Source organism: Schistocerca piceifrons, chromosome 10 (assembly GCF_021461385.2).
Source record: "Schistocerca piceifrons isolate TAMUIC-IGC-003096 chromosome 10, iqSchPice1.1, whole genome shotgun sequence".
Classification (NCBI taxonomy): domain Eukaryota; kingdom Metazoa; phylum Arthropoda; class Insecta; order Orthoptera; family Acrididae; genus Schistocerca; species Schistocerca piceifrons.
In genome coordinates, this window is record NC_060147.1 from 141,869,093 (window position 1) to 141,886,287 (window position 17,195).

The following is a 17,195-nucleotide window of genomic DNA, read 5'->3' on the forward strand; positions in this document are numbered from 1 at the left end:
GACCTGTATCCTTTTTGATGCTTGTTATTAGCTCAGGTTATTTGTTGTTAAGAGGCCAAGTGTGTTAGCCGAGCGGTCTAAGGCGCTGCAGTCATGGACTGTGCGGCTGGTCCCGGCGGAGGTTCGAGTCCTCCCTCGGGCTTGGGTGTGTGTGTTTGTCCTTAGGATAGTTTAGGTTAAGTAGTGTGTAAGCTTAGGGACTGATGACCTTAGCAGTTAAGTCCCATAAGATTTCACACACATTTGAACATTTTTGCCAAGTGTGTTTTCACAACCGTTTACTATTCGTGTGGGTTCATGAACTAACTGCTCGAAATAATTTTCAGAGAATGCATTTAACACAATTTCAGATGCTGTTTTATTCATACCTCCGGATTTAAACATGGATTTGCACCAACATATCGAGGGTAAATTAAAGTCGTCACGAACTATAATTGTATGAGTTGTTTAAAATTAAACTCAAGTTCTCTTTGAAACTTTCAGCAATTGTATCATCCGAATTGGGATAGGTAAAAGGATCCAATTATTATTTTATTCCGGTTGGCAAGAATGTCCTCTGCCCATACTAACTCATAGGGACTATCTACTTCAATTTTGCGCCAAGATAAACTACTTCTAACAGCAACAAACATGCCTCGCCAACTGTGTTTAGCTTATTCTTTCGGAACACAAGTAGGTTCTTCACAAAAAGATTCAGTTTCTGCTTCAATTCTAAAACTGAATTACTCGTGACACAGCTATACAAACGAGCGAACACATACGATGGTCACACATGGAGTCTTGCTCGCTACTGACATGACTTTAACTTGGTCATACCACCGTAACGGCCGTACATGCGCAGTGTGCAGCACTTCTGAAACGACCCTCGTATGTTTACAGTGGAGCATCACTTTTGCTGCTCACAGACTATCCTCCTGTTTCAAATTCAACTGCTGGTCCTAGTTTATGTATTCCTGTATCATCGATACTTGCTTAACATTTGGAGCCCAAATAGCGCAGAAGACATGTAATGGCAGAGTCCTGAACAGGCCTTCAGGCTATCTCCACTGTGGGACCGGCAGCTAAAAAACTAGACAATCCACAGCACTTACGGAAGCGAGGAAATGAGGTATCTTTCGAGCAGGTACCGGGGCGTGTAACTTGACAAAGGAAGGGCCAGTGCATCATAAAACTTTGGCATATCTGAAAGCACATTAACATCACTTCAGCTCTCTTTGTTGACCAATGGAAGAGGCCCTGTACATCAGTAGCAAGAGGGACGTATGTGGCGAGGAGGCAGGCAGCTCATAGTGCTACACCACCCCCACATATACATTTTTGGCTGCCTGACATGCAACTTCACTCCTTCTAATTCACACATACTCTAGTTACAAACGTACATTGTCCCTGGTGTTTCTTCATATGATTTCCAGACACTGCTAGTGGAATATCTCATTGGAAATGAAACTAATAGAGGTGCAATTAGCAGAAATGATATCACACGTACCCCTCAACAGAATTTCTGGTAGTGGTCTCCGGAAATCGTAGGTAGGATTACGAGTGGTGATGAAATTCAGGGGTCAGGCCTGGAGGCCTGCTCAGGCAGTCCAACAGTTGAGGCAGCAGCTCACAGAAAGTGGGAAATGGGATTTGGCACAAAGTTTAAAAAATGGTTGAAATGGCTCTGAGCACTATGGGGCTTAACATCTGAGGTCTTCAGCCCCCTAGAACTTAGAACTACTTAAACCTAACTAACCTAAGGACATCACACACATCCACGCCCGAGGCAGCATTCGAACCTGCGACCGTAGCGGTCGCGCGGTTCCAGACTGTAGCGCCTAGAACCGCTCGGCCACGCACAAAGTTTAAGATTATCTCAGTGTGATCAGTACAATTATTGCAAATTAACCATCAGAAATATCAGTCACAAACTCCTTCCAAGTTGTTTTTAATGCGGCTAGCACTTGAAACTCACACACTCCAGCAGAAACCCTCCCTTATGTGATTAGTTCTTCCACTTGGTGGCCTACCCATTTAGAATCATCCAGAGTATAGAAAACTAGGGAATTTTTTGAAGTGTTAACTTTTCTTCGACAGCTTTATTTTAATTCTCTGGTTGGTAACAATGTGAACAGTAATGAAAAAAGAAACTACAATTTTACTACATTCAGTTGAAAATTTGGTGAATGTTCAAGGGTTTTGCTTACACATTACTGCTTACCCAACTCCCCTCCCCCCCCCCCCCCCCCACCCCACACGCACACACACAAATATGGGTGCTGTGTGTGTGTCAACCCCACAGTGATTGTTGCCTACTGGCAAACTATGCAGGGGTGCGCCCCCCCCCCCCCCCCCCACACACACACACGCGCGCGCACATTGTACGAACGTATTTGTCATGATGTGATATGCAAGCATTAACAAGTAACCTACAGAGCATGGATAAAAATATGCAAACAGCAAAAACACAATACATTACCATGTGTAATATTGTGTAGAAAAACTGCTGGCTTTCAAAAAAGCTTCCTTTCATCTCAGAATGCATAAATACAGATATTGCATGGTTTTCAGGGGCATCTTAAACCATTCTTCCTGCAAAATAGTGACAAGCTGAAGGAACAGTGATAGAGGTGGATAGCCATCGTTCACCCACAAAGGCTCAACAGTATTAAAATATGGTAACTGTGGCGTCCAGGGAAGGTGCGACAATTCGTCCTGCGAACGTGGGCCTTTTCATCTCGGAACACGGCATCACTAATGGGGACCAAACATTGTACAGTGGGATGGACCTGATCGGTCAAAATGCTCACATAATCTTCGGCATTAGGGTGACCCGTGCCCGTGGAACACCACAGTACGGCTGCCCAAATTGTCACTCAACTCCTGCTACATGTGAAATGTATACTAAGTGAGAAACGGTGTATAACAAAACCCATCTGACCGAATGGCTTTTTTACGTTGCTCCACAGACCAGGTTTTATGGCTTTAGCAGCAAATTTTCCAGTTATTACCACATACACCGCCGATGACGGGTTTCGAATTCCGGGTCGCTCTGCGGTTCCTCGCTTACGTTGTTTCAGTGCCGACGAGGTTTGCGAATGCGACATTCGGTTCTGCAGTGACTTTTGCATCTGCTGTCGTCACATTTTTCATCACGATCCTCTCCAGTGACCACCTGCTACGATCACTCGACACACACTTTCGTCCCCGTTTGTGACTCGGTGGATGCTATTTTTCCACTTTCCCTGTACGCGGAAGAAATTTTCGGTACGGGCGCCTCGAGACACCGAATACTTCATCCCTGTAGGTCACGGAGGCACCAACAATTTGCCACATTTTATCTCTAACGTAATGCACACAACACTGTCGCGACCACGGCCGGCACTTGCAACGTATCGAGGACTTTGCACAGGTGTCATCCGAGGTGAAAAACGACAGCGCGACCTGCGGGCTTGTCTAGCGTCCGCATTTATGTTCGAGCGTGCGTTTCTTGTGGTGTTTCCATATTTTTGTCCAACCCGCGTACAAACACTGAGAGATCTCTTCTATAGCAGTAGACATATTGTAATTCAGGTCATATAAATACATTAGTAACTAGTAACACGATAGTATGTTTATTTCTAAGAGTTTTCATCACCCGACAAGTAATCAGAACACTAAATCTTATTTACATAAGTAGTATCAAATGGGTTACGTATGAACCGCACCCAGAGGTGGTGGCGCAAGTCTTACCACACCACACACAAGCTGGAGTGCTACTCGTACTAGAAGAACGCAGATTGTATATTTCTGGGTAATTTTTGTGGAAGAAGCCCACGTGGTTGCAAGATTACGAGGCTTTTTCCCTCCTCAGTGCAGACAAAACTCGAGACATATCGAGGTAGCTCCAAAACGAAGGGCATTGAAAGTTTCTACGCAGTTGAAAACATTAAGAATAATTTAACATATTAATTTTTTTTCATTAGTTATTTTAATTTAAACTTCCGATTATTGGCGAGGTTTTTTCGTATGCTTCTTCTGAACTTATATTGCATAAACTACTATCTTTAGTATTGTATTATTGGAGCTAATAATTAAACAACGAACACTGTTATGTAGGGAATATTCACACACACACACACACACACACACACACACACACACACACACACACACACACACACACACACACAAACAAACAACAACAACAACAACAACAACAACACACACACACACACACACACACAGTCGTGCCTTTTTATGTGTGTGACAGCTAACTGTGTATGGAATTTCAGGAAAAGCCGCAGGCGGTCGAACCTGTTCACTCCCTCCAAGAAGGGCGAGGACAAGCTGAAGAACGGCACGGAGCTAGGCAGTGGACGCGCCATCCCACTCAAGCAGGGCTACCTGTACAAGCGCTCCAGCAAGGCGCTCAACAAGGAGTGGAAGAAGAAGTACGTGACACTCTGCGACGACGGCCGCCTCACCTACCACCCCAGCCTGCACGTGAGTACCACTGTCTACTCTCAAATACCCTAATCAACCCCTCACTGTTCTCCATGATCTCCTCTTTTGCAGAGAAAAATATTATGGTTCCATTGTTGATAACAACAACAACCACCACCACCACGATGAGCAAAGGTCCCAAGTTCGAGTCTCGGTCCGGCACACAGTTTTAATCTGCCAGGAAGTTTCATGTCAGCGCACACTCCGCTGCAGAGTGAAAATCTCATTCTGGAAAGATCAGTCTCGTTAACACTGTTCTGTATTTCAAGATGTTAAAATTGATCATTCCGTCAATTGAAGAGTAGAAATGGAAAATACTCTTAAGTGCTATTGTTTCACAAAATGTGTTTTCAGTGCTGTTGTGTTCTCGGTACTCTGTTGCATGTCCCTAGAATTGATCCAGTGTCAAACCGTGGACAGACACATTAGTAGATGGCGCACGGTCTTTGTGCCGAGCATTCCTCTGGACTTCCAAAACTTAAAATATATGAGAAGTGGTTTTTGTTGCCTACAGCTCTACTATTTAAAAGCTCACTACTGCATATCTGTACCTTTGTTACCACTAACATGTGTTGCCTCAGCGTTAATGCTATTTGGAACAAAAACGTTCAGTCTGCTGTTTTGTCAGAAGCTAACATTTTTGGATCTGTGGCTGTGTGCAGAATACAAGCTGATGCTGTTTATTTACGTAAATAGCACTCGTATTGGTTTCAAATTGAGTGATTCATCTCCAGATGGCTGTTTATGTTTACCTTAGTGGTCGGGGAAACGGCAGCCAACAACCAATGTAAACAGCAACAAGTGCGACATAAATATGAGCAGCCATATCTAGATGAAGCTCCCGATTCGAAATTGCTAACTGCACTATTTGTGTAAAATAAATAACATTCAGGGTGTATACGAGCTGGGACAACTGGGAAATCCGGGAAAAACCCGGAAATTTTTCATCCAGGTGTAAACCGGGAAAAACCCGGGAATTTTTTAGAATTCTGGGAATTTTTCATTGTTTTAGTTTTCAGTTAATTTTTTGTGACTTTGAATGGTAAGAACCAATATTCTAACAAAGAATATTACTGTATCTCGTTACTGAACGAGAAAAAAAAATAAAACGAAAATAAAACTTAAGTTGCGAAGGAAATGCACCATATACAACATCAAAACACATTGCTCATACAAGCGTCTGCCAACAGCAAAATGTGTCAAAGTCTTCCTAAAGACTATACAATGTTTCATAACAACAAATTGCCTCCGATGAGCGTGACGTCACAACTGTTTACACTACATTCGTTCTGGCTACAGAAGTGTGGCAGGTTCAAGCAAAAGCAGCAAGATGCTATACGGAAAAATTTTACTGGTGCTCCTAAGCTGCCAGATTCACATACGTGCAACAGCCCGGAACTAGGGGGCGGGGACAAAGCGGGGTATCTGCCCCGGGCGGCAGTTGACGCCAAATTCGTATTATTGAGGAAAAATACCTTGTTTCACAAATCGACTAGCATCAAGCGCACGTTGGTCTATTGATTACTCATATGATTTTGAACGCACCCCTGTTGGTTTTTGAACATTTTTGAACAAATTCAAAGTTGATTTCTGAATGAATCATAAGTTGATTTTTGAATGTGTGCATAGTGTACGTGATGTCTCTGCAGGGGAATCCCTGTCGCATCTAGAAATAAACTTTCTTGCAAACGAAAGGTGACGGGTCAATACGAGCCGAGCGGAATAAAGCCGAACAGGTGAATGGTAATCGCTGTTTATGTTGTTGACTGGGTTTGCAAATGATCAGTGCTGTTGTAATTACTGGCGAATTCAGTAGATTCAGACTACCAGAGTGGAAATAAACGACTAACAGGAATAACAGGCAACAAATATTACATATTGTCTTCTCTGTGTAGCCAAGAAAATCAAATTTTGACAGAAAAGTTTTGGCCAGACCGCTACACTATTAAGGGCCAGTTATACAGTCCCCGTCTAGCAGCCGCTAAAGTTTTGTTCTGGAAGTAGCACGGAAAACGCGTGTGTATATTAATTTAAACACTTACATTTTCCTATTTGTGTGTTCACGCTGATTAATAGTGATGTTGCTATTGGCTGACTACATCATGTGTCGTATGCTCTGAATATCCAGTATCATCGGCTGGTGAGATCGCTTGACATGAGCTATGACTGGTTTACAAAAGCGCATCGCAATCTCGATTTCAATCCTTCGGAAAGAAACATGTGATGATTGGTTGAATTCGAATTTATGCTTTCGTAATACGAAAATATGCAGTGTACATGTTGCTGCACATGACATCTTTCCAGAACGTGTTTTTTCCCCTGAGTTTCGTTTTCTAAAGTGCCAGGAAATTCTAAGCCGGTTTATAAAACCACAACTGTTGAAAGGATTGATAAGTTTTACAGATCTGAGGAAAAGTATACTGTTAGTTAACATGTAGAAAGTGTATTTTTAACCGGGAAATCTCCGGGATTTTTTTTCTTGTCCACGTATACACCCTGAACATTATTAACAGTGACTGGATGCTGTTTCTTCTTTGCAAGCATCAGCGTATAGAAACTTTCTTATTATCATGTAGAACCAGTCAAGTTCCTGGTACAGCACTCAGAAAGTTCTTAATAAAGTATTTATTTTCTAATTTTCTTTGCAGTGAGCAGTATAATTCTGTACTTCCAGAACACCTTCTCAGTTTTTTGGGCACAAATCAGTTTTGTACAAACAGAGATACACTGTCTTTTTCATTCTCCTTATAAATGTCACACTTGGGAGTTAGAGCACTGACCATTTCCACTCTTCAGTTCTTTCCCTCTACGATTCCCCACGACTTTATAATTCTGCATTATTTCTGAAGATTCATTGTCGGTCATCCTTTCAGTACGATTTAAACATTTTATCTGATGTGTTTCAGGTTATTCCAGCGTGTTCTTTATACCTAATCTGAGACCTACATCTCTATTTCAGATGTGGTAAATTCTTGAACATCCTAAAGTCGAGTGTGGGAACCTCATTCCTGTTGCCTAGATTGTTCTGTTCAGGGTCCAACATTCTGCTCCAAAAGGAACTGTAGGCGCTATGATTGTTCTACAAAATTTTGATATTTACTCAGCACTGACTTTATCATCTCAGGGTATCTTCATTGTGCTGCATGAACTGGAGAATGCTTTGATTTTGGAGTCAGTGTTGCTGGAATGTAACCTAGATATTTAAAACTTTTACCCAGTTGCACAGATCCTACTGAGATTTTTGTTCTTCTCAACTCTCTCCCAGTATCTTAGTTTTATGTACAGGTGTATCAAAATTATATATTTTTAATCCTAAATACAGTTTGTGGACTGACTTTTGTAATGCATCTTCTGGTTCTGTTACGATTAGTTGCTCATCTGCAAAAAGTCTGTTCAACTTTTATAGACATGTCTTCTAAAGCTTCCTCACAGATTAAAACTGAGCCATAGCCTGTTTCAGTTCAGCACATACTCCACTGTAAATTGAAAAAAATGACTCATTGTCTTCACCCATGTAAAAATTAAAGGGTGTAGGTGATAAATAACACCCTTGTATGACATCTTGGTTATTTGCTTCTTTTTTGCTGATTTATCTTTGCCTCAGTATTTTGCTATAAAGGGTTTTAACAGAGCCTCTCTTTTCCTTTCCAATATTTTGTGTGTAACCACTCTATTTGATAATATTATAAAACAAACACACATTTACAACAACAACAGCTATGGGTGACTGTTTTGTGCATCTGTCATAACCAGTTTCAAGGCTAAATTCTGATTATAAAATGCTCTTCATCATAATAAAGAGCCTCAACAGATGTAAATACTGGAAAGCTTCAGTAGTAGTGGCGATTTAAGAAGGGGAAAACAGGATGAAGGTGAGGGTTGAGGTTTGTGTCGGGGAGGGCATTCCACTAGAGTAGTCCGTGCAGCTGTATTGGCTATACTGCTGTGGCGGTGTAATGGCCAACTCATCTGCCTAGAAAGCAGGAGACCCGGGTTCAAGCCTCAGTCGTGGCACAAACTTTTTATTCATTTCTTCGGGTTCTATTATTAATCGTAAAGAGATTCCCGAGTTGTGCTCTTACTGCTGCTTACGACCATCGACACAGTTACGGCTTATGGTTTGGTTTCATTGAGCGTATGTAATTGCCGTGTCTGTTTGCACATTTTCAAGCACCTCTACAGTGCTTAATATAAAGGCAAATAATTTGATAAGCAATAAAATGAGTTGCACAAAAGAAAGTTTTTCTTTTGCTATTTTTCTAAAAACCTAAAATGTGTTCCACGTGCTGTTCCAGGACTACATGGATGACGTGCACGGCAAGGAGATCTCGCTGCAGTACGTGACGGTGAAGGTCCCCGGGCAGAAGCCGCGCGGCTCCAAGTCCATCGTCTCGGCCGGCGCTGGCGCCAACAACGGCATCAACGAGAGCCTCAGCTCGCTCACCATCACCAGTAGGTGCCGAGACTTGACCTCGAGTTTTACCTAAAAATAACACGGCCGAGTCATTTCCATCTGACCTGTCAAAGCCAGTATATGGTGCTCCGACAGGGAATATTTGGTGCTTTGACGCCACTGCCATTTTACGTTTAAGTTCGATAATGGGAAGTCCCTGTTGGAATATGAATAATAGGAGGGGTAAAGATAACAACTCGGCAAGCAGTTGAGGCACTGACAAGTTAAAAGACACACAAACTAGATAAAAAATGTTGCTAAGCTTTTGGGCAATGTTGAGTTTAGTTTTTGCATGTTTCACAGGTCACAATTGCAGTCTCACAAAACAGTGTGGAATGTCTTGGTCTTATTCATTCACTCCTTCATTCATTCATTCATTCACAAATTGTGTCCTGCAATTCCCATCTTGAAGGAGGAAGAGCCTCCAGGGGTTTGGGACAACTCAATTTACACATTAACAGGCAGGAGCAGCCATTGATGGCTGCTTCTATATGAAGTGTGCTGACAGCAAATTATGACTGGTGCTAATCTGTTCTGATAATTACTTCTAGATCACTTTAAAGAAAACTACTGTTTCTCCTCCTATAGGGTAATCTCCTATAGGGATAAGAGTGGTACCATGGATCTCCACTAGTAATTTTGGCCACATCAGTATCTTATAAACAGAGCCACACATTCTGCTGGTGAGTGTATCAATTAAAGGTACTAATTTGTAATTATGCCTGTAGAGTTCCTTGAGGCAGTAGCTAGCTTCACCAGTGAGCAGTGAGGTTGTCTTGTTTTCATCAGGTGAGAACCAAAAGCCATTTACTGCTTTAGATAATGCATTTTGACCACGAGCTGTTATATTTAACCTGTATATATCGTATACCAGTTTCGGTCAAAGGCCACCATTGCTGGATGTAACGTTAAACAGATCAGTTACAAACGTATCCCATTTTCCTTTTAAGCTGATAGGTCATCAAGGGTGTTACAGTGAAACCGCACAAACAGCTATCTTAATCTATCCTCGAAATGCTAAAGAACATATATTCGTTTCGTGCTTCTGTGGTACATTATCTGTTTGACTTGAAGCAGTATGAGATATGTTCATTAGCATAATTGCAACTTTGATGCTTTCTCATCTTAAAAGGTAAATGGGATATTGTTTTAACTGATCTGTTTTACCTTACATCCGGTGACGGTGCTCTGTGACCGAAAGTGGTAGATGATGAATAGGATAAATAAAAAAGCTTGCGATTAAAATGTGTTTTCTAAAGTATCTAGTTTTCATTGCTGACAAAAACTTCAAAAGTAGCAGTTTGTGTCAGTGTCGTTACTGTTATGCCTAGGTAAATATTCATTATGATCTTTTTCTTGTATTACGCACATAAGAAAGGCTATTTTACTTTACGCTAACATTTGAGGATGATAAATTTTTGTTTGCCAAGATGGCGGCATTGGTGTTACGAGCCCGTTTGGTGCTGGCAGTTTGATACTTCAATATAAAAGGGCACAAATTATAACCACTACAGAATCTCCATTCAATTTTGTGTTGCAGAAGCATCATGAAGAGTTAACACCTAGGAGAAACAAAAAAAAAAAAATTGGACAAGCAAGACACGATAAGAGCTCTAAAGGCACCATTGATGAAAGAATGGGTCTAAAAAAAGGCAGCAAAATATGGAGATTCTACATTATACAAAGGACCTTCAATAAGTAATGCAACACTTCTTTTTCAGCAAATTTCAGTTTAACAAATGCTGAATATGTAGTGGGGCATTGTGGAATATTCCTCATTTAGCTGCTATAGTTTCACGATGCTCTGGTAGGTGGTGGCACTACAGTAGTCTTCAGAATGGTGACAGTAACAGCAGAGAGCTGCCATTGACTTTCATTTGGTGGAGAGCGAGAATATTGCAGATATTCACAGGCACTTGCAGAATGTCTGTGGAGACCTGGCAGTGAACAAAACTAAAGTGAGTTGTGTCTGTCACCATCACAACAGGACTGCACAAACCTGTCAAGTCTCCCGTGTGCCGGCTGGCCACGTACAGCTGTTACTCCTGCAATTCTGGAATGTGCAGACATTCTCATTAGCGGATCAAAATCGTACGTCTGGCTGCTTCACTGGATGTCTCTGTCGGTAGAGCTGACACGCTTATCCACCTGTTGGAGTACTCAGAGTGTTTGCCTGCTGTGTTCATTGCCACCTAACAGAAGCCCATAAAGAGCAACAAAGGACTATCTGTGCTGAATTTCTTGCTCATTATGAGGCTGAGTGTGACAATTTTTTGTCAAACATTGTCACAGGCAATGAAATGTGTCGAAAATGTTGAAACGGAAGCTGTGGAGTGGCACCACACCACCTCTCCTCCGAAGAAAAAGTTCAGAGATGCACCCTCAGCCAGTAAAGTCACGCTGACAGTCTTCTGTGACTCCGAACGAGTTATTCTTTTTGAAGTCTTCCCTTACAGTGCAACGATAAACTTGGAAACTGAGGAAATGGCTTGGGCACGTGTGTCTCCACAAAACTGCTAACGAACTACTGCTTACCTTCGACAACGTGAGGACGCACACGAGTCTGCACACACACGACCTCATTTGACTGTTCTTCCTCCTACACCCTACGACCCAGATCTCGCACCTTCCGACTTCTGTCTGTCTGGCCCGATGGAGGATGCGCACTGCGGGAAGCCGTATGCGGATGATGGGAAGGCTATTGATGCAGTGAGATGTCGGTTCGTACATCGGCCGGTAGAGTGATACCGTGAAGCCGTATGTGCCCTCCCAGTGATACAGTGTAGGGCCATCACACTGAATGGAGATTGTGATGAAAATTAGGGTTTTGTAGCCAAAAGAGCAGGAAATAATGTGGTGTATAGGACATGTCAGAGTGTGGAAAGAAAGTTGGATGGGCAAATAAAAAATGAAGAGTTACTGAGAAGAGTGAGAGAGAAAAGACATTACTAGATGTAACAAAAAAAAAAAAAAAAAAGAAAAAGAAATTGAATGGGGCATATATTAAGAAAGAAAGATGGACTGATAAAAACAGTTTTACAAGGTTATGTAGAAGGGAAAAGGAAGAGAGGAAGGAAGAGATTTCAAATACTTGATGATTTGATAGACAGTACAACATACAGCAACCTTAAGATGGAAGCAATGGATTGAAGAAAATGGAGAGAACTGATGGTGATGGTGGTGGTGATGACGATGATGATGATGGTGATTATGATAGGAATCGTGTGTAAAACAAACCTGCTTTCAGAAAAAAAGGTGTTGCATTACTTATTGAACATCCTTTGTCTAATCTTATAACGATATTTGATTTAATAAAGTGTGTTTCTTGATTTTTTTTTTATTCCATGGGGCTCATATTCCTTTACGATTTCATTTTGCAAATTGCGTAAGGGACCATAAAACAAATTACTTTAACAAATTACTTTTCTATGTAGAGGAGGTGTTGAGCAGGAGATATTCACATTTAAAACTTGACTAAGCTGTCTGACGAAGTCCTTCAGATATAGAAAAAAAGAAAGAAACACACACACACACACCAGGTAGGGTTTGGGGAAGATGCTGTAGTGCCATGCACGGAGCTGGCAGGGAGAGGCATTCAGACGCCATGCTGAGAAATGGAGAAAGGACAATGTAGGTGTGGTGGAGGGACAGAAGGCGTACGTAGTGCTGCGGTGGCAGCAAGTGGAGAACAGGGACTAGTGAAGGCTGTAGGAATGAGAGAGATGTTGCAGGGAGAGGTCTCACCTGTGCAATTCAGAAAAGCTGGTATCGGAGGCAACAATCTGCACAGCACGGGCCACGAAGTGGTCGTCAAAGTTGAGCACGCTTTGCGCGTGGCATTCCGATTCGGTTGTCTCTCGACTGCAGTTTGACAGTGACTGTTTGTGTGGACCGGGCTCGTTCAGGAGGTGGCTAGGTGAGCGCGAGTGCTCCCGCCCGGGTAGCGAGTGGTCTCTGTAAAATGCGCCGACCGGACATCACCGTGCAAACTGTGTGCCGTCGTCAGAGGAATGACGTGTCGAATTCCCAATTGTTTTAAATGCAGGTGTATGTACTCGATGGCACAGTGCTTAAAGTGAAGTATAGCTCTTTTAAAATTGATGAAAAGCAGCATTGTTGCCAGGTTAGGACCTTCAAAGCGAAGGTCAGACACACCGGCACCAATTTATAACATCTCACTCCAGGACGCCTAGCTACAATTAGAAGTTACGGACCTACAGTGCGACAGGCAAGTTGACTGATAAATTTCGTAATAAAACGAGTCTTGTATACTCGTATACAAATTTCCTTCAGCTAAATTTCCACAACTTCAAAAGTTTGCAGCTACAATTGTGACATCATTAGGACCTACATATTTGTGGGAGCAACTTTTTTCCGCTGTGAATAGAATAAATCTACTTACAGAAGCTCACTGACAGACTTCTTTTTAGAGACTATTTTCGAATTTGCATGCTCAGAAAATGGTAACAGACATTGATGCTTTAGTGAAAAGCAAAATAAGTAGCATTTATTGACTTGCAGCGTTTCTGTTTTTAATGTGTGAATAAAATAATCACAAAATACATGTCGATGTCAACTGAAACTCCATCCAAAAATTACATTCGTCGTGAAGCTGCACCAGTCGTAACAGATATTGTGTTTCGTACTTAGCTGCCCCTTATTCCTTGTCTTATCAATTAAAAGAAATGTGTGTTTGTTTCATTTCATTTCTCATCAGTTTCAGGAAATGAATTTGTCACAAAAGGCATTAATTAATTTCTCGTGTCGAGCTGCCTAGTTCAGATTCCTCCTCCCCTGCCCTCCCCATTCCGTTATTCCCCGTGAGCCGGCCGGTCGCTCACGTGAGGGAGAGCCAGCCAGATCATTGGACGGCTCTCATTTAGAATGATAGCTTATTAATGGTTGGGCCCGTGTAAAATGCAGCACACTGGTTGCAGCCAAGTTGATAAACCACACGGCTGCTTTCACAAGTAGCTCTACCTTTGGTGAGATAGTAAATGCCTGTGACAGAGCTGCAGGAAGTGGGAGGATGTATGGGAAAAGTCTCTCATCTGCATCTTTTATGGGAGTATAAACTGTGTGGCAAGCGGTTAGGAGCAGGGGCAAATAGGGACGGACAAGGATGTGCAGTAGAATACTTCTGCGATTGGGGTAAGGAGCCTAGTGGTGAAGGTATTTCTCATTTTGGGTCACCGCGAGAGGTAGTCGAAACCGTGGTGGAGAATGTGATTCCGTTTCTCCAGTCCCAGGTGATACTGAGTCCAGAGGGGGTGCTCATTTCTGGCTGGTCAGAGGGTACTTGAGAAATGGAAAGTGTAGATGACTCCTGTATATATGAAAGGTAAAAGAACAGACCCGGAAAATTACAGACCAATATTCCTAACTTTGGTTTGCTGCAGAATTCTGGAACATATTCTGAGTTCAAAAGACCAAAGACCAAAAAGCGTAGACAAGCATCGCTTGTGTGAAACTCCACTTCCCATTTTCCCACATGATATACTGCATGCTACAGATGGAGGTCAGCAGGCAGATTCTGTATTCCTAAATTTTTGAAAAGTATTTTACAGGGTACCCCACTGCACTGTATGAGCGTACGGAATAGGTTCCCAAATACGTGAGTGACACGAAGACTTGTTAAGTAATAGAAGCCAGTATGTTGTCCCTGACAGGGTGTATTGATCAAAGACAGCAGCACTGCTGTTATTTTCTGTACACATAAATAATCTGGTGCACAGGGTGGGCAGCAATCTGCAGCTGTTTTCTCGTGATGCTACGGTGTGTGGTAAGGTGCTGAAGTTGAGTGACTGAAGGAGAACACAAGGCAACATAGACAAACTTTTTGTTGGTCCGATCAATGGCAGCTGGCTCTAAATGTAGAAAAATCTAAGTTAATGTGGATGAGTACAAAAACAAACACGTAATGTTTGGTCGCAGCATTACTAGTATCCTGCTTGACAGCGTCAGGTCATTTAAATATTGGGTATAATGTAGCAAAGCGATACGAAATGGAACGTGGAGAGTCTTAGAAAAGTGTAGTCATTCGTAAAGGAGACTGTATTTAGGACACGAGAGTGACCTATTTGACATCAAGTCAAATTAAAGGGAGACATCGAAGCAATTCAGAGGCAGGCTGCTCGATTTGATACCGGTAAGTTTGAACGATAAACAAGTGCTACAGAGATGCTTTATTAACTCGAATGGGAATCCTTTGGGGGAAGGTGACTTTCTTTTTGAGGAACACTATTGAGAAAATTTAGGAAACCAGCATTGGAGCGGACTGCAGAATTATTCTACTGATGCCAACATAATTTTGTAAGGACCACGAAGGCCAGATATAAGAAATTAAGGCTCATACAGAGGAATATAGATAGTCATTTTTCCCTTGCTCTGTTTGTAAGTGGAACAGGAAAGGAAACAACTAGTGGTGATACAGGGTACACACTGTACAGTATGTATCTGTCTCTGCACAAGCTGATGGGAGGGATCTGTGACGTGCTGACTCTGGGTGGTTAGGCTCTATGGAAGGTTCTTCTAGGTATGAAATGGGTGGCAGCTGTTGAAGTGTCGGTATTGTTAACAATCAGTAGATCTGATACACGTAAAAGTAATGACGGAGCCACCGTGAAGTGGAGGTCGACGTTGATGAACGTGGGATTTTGGGCCGAGAAGGACAAGCCGAAGTAAACGGGAGAGAAGGTCTCGAAGTTCAGAAGAAACGTGGATAGGATGTCCTCATCCTCAGCCCAGATCGTGAAGATATCATCAGTCAATCTGAATCAGATGAGGGGTTTCAGATTCTTTGCAGGTAGGAAGAATGCCTCTGGTGGCCCACGAATAGGTTAGCACAGAATGCTGCCATGCCTGCGCCTGTGGCTGCACCGTGGATTTGTTTGTAGGTGATTCCTTTGAGGTAGAAGTAGTTGTGGGTGGGAATATAGTTGGTCATGACAGTGATAAGCAGAGTGCTAGGTGGTGGATGTGTGTTTTTAATCCTTTAAGTGGCCATGACGGAGATATCCATCCACACTCTGCTAATTCACAGTGGGTTCGATGGATACATCTGTCCACTGCGTTCTGTGGCTAGTAGGTAATGGGAATGACGAGTTATTAGCCTGCCGTTGAGACTGTGGTATTAGTTGAGCTTCATCCACTAGGTGGCAGCTCTTGTCAGGCAACACAGCATGTTGTAGGCTAGTTATAACATTGTCCACTTGAGCGCGCGTCGACAGAATGTATCCGGTGAAGCAGCCACAAAAGCGCACCTTTTTCGTCTGGCTTTACCGCTGTGCTAGTGAGTGATCTTTTGCAGTGGCGAAAAGAAGTTGTTTATCAGATTCGGAGATCGAGCAGCTGATCTTAAAAAGTGACAATAATTTCAATGACAATTCTGAAAGTTTTCAAGATACTGATGTTGCTAGTTCAGTTCGTAATCAATATTTGTTCAGTGGTGGTAGTGGTACAGTTGTGCCTCTAAAACAATATTATGGGATGAGTTGTTTTATGTGTTTTGTGGATGATGCTTTGTGCACAATAATAGCTGAACAGACGAACTTATATGTCGAACATTTCCTAGCTTCTCATCCCAATGTAGCAGCACGCTCCAGGGTTCACAGTTGGCAGGATACTACATGTGACAAGGTAAAAACAATTATTGGAATGCTTGTACTTCAAGGAATTCTTCACAAACCAGACCACAATATGTACTTTTCAAAGAGAGAATCAATTTCCACGCCTTTCTTCAGGAAAGGAGTGAAAAGTGGTTACATCTTTTATTGAAATTCGTCCACTTTGCTGACAATACTTCATATGACCCACTAGGCACTATCAGCAGAAAACTATTCAAAACTCGCCCCATTATGGAGCATCTGCGGCATAAATTCAGGTCAGTATATGTACCAGAAAGGAACATCACCGTTGACGAATCGTTGTTGCTCTGGAACGGATGGCTTGGATGGAGGCATCAAAGCCATCAAAGCGTAGCACATTTGGCATCGAGTTGTACGAACTCTGTGTGAAAGCAGCTCCACGTATGTTTGGGACTTTACTGTTTCCACTGGAAAGGAAACTGATTATGGTAGCCACTATCCAGACGAAAAAATAACCTCTCGAATTGTTTTGGAGCTCGGACACGATTTACTCGGGAAAGACCACTGCATTTATCTTGACAACTGGTACACCAGTCCAGAGTTGACGGACAAGCTAACCAGCAATAACACCGACGTTGTCGGCACAATGCGGCAAGACAGGAAGGGGTTCCCTGACTTTGTAAAAAAGGAAA

The 17,195-nt window shown here is 42.4% G+C and overlaps 1 protein-coding gene across 1 annotated transcript in view; it reads left to right on the plus strand.

Moving 5' to 3' along the window:
* Positions 1–17,195, plus strand: part of LOC124718779 (centaurin-gamma-1A) — a 327,380-nt gene that overhangs the window by 247,599 nt on the left and 62,586 nt on the right. The window contains exons 8-9 of the mRNA XM_047244390.1: positions 4,254–4,464; positions 8,760–8,916. Of these exons, the coding sequence (XP_047100346.1) occupies positions 4,254–4,464; positions 8,760–8,916 (368 nt within the window). The remainder of the gene's footprint in view (positions 1–4,253; positions 4,465–8,759; positions 8,917–17,195) is intronic.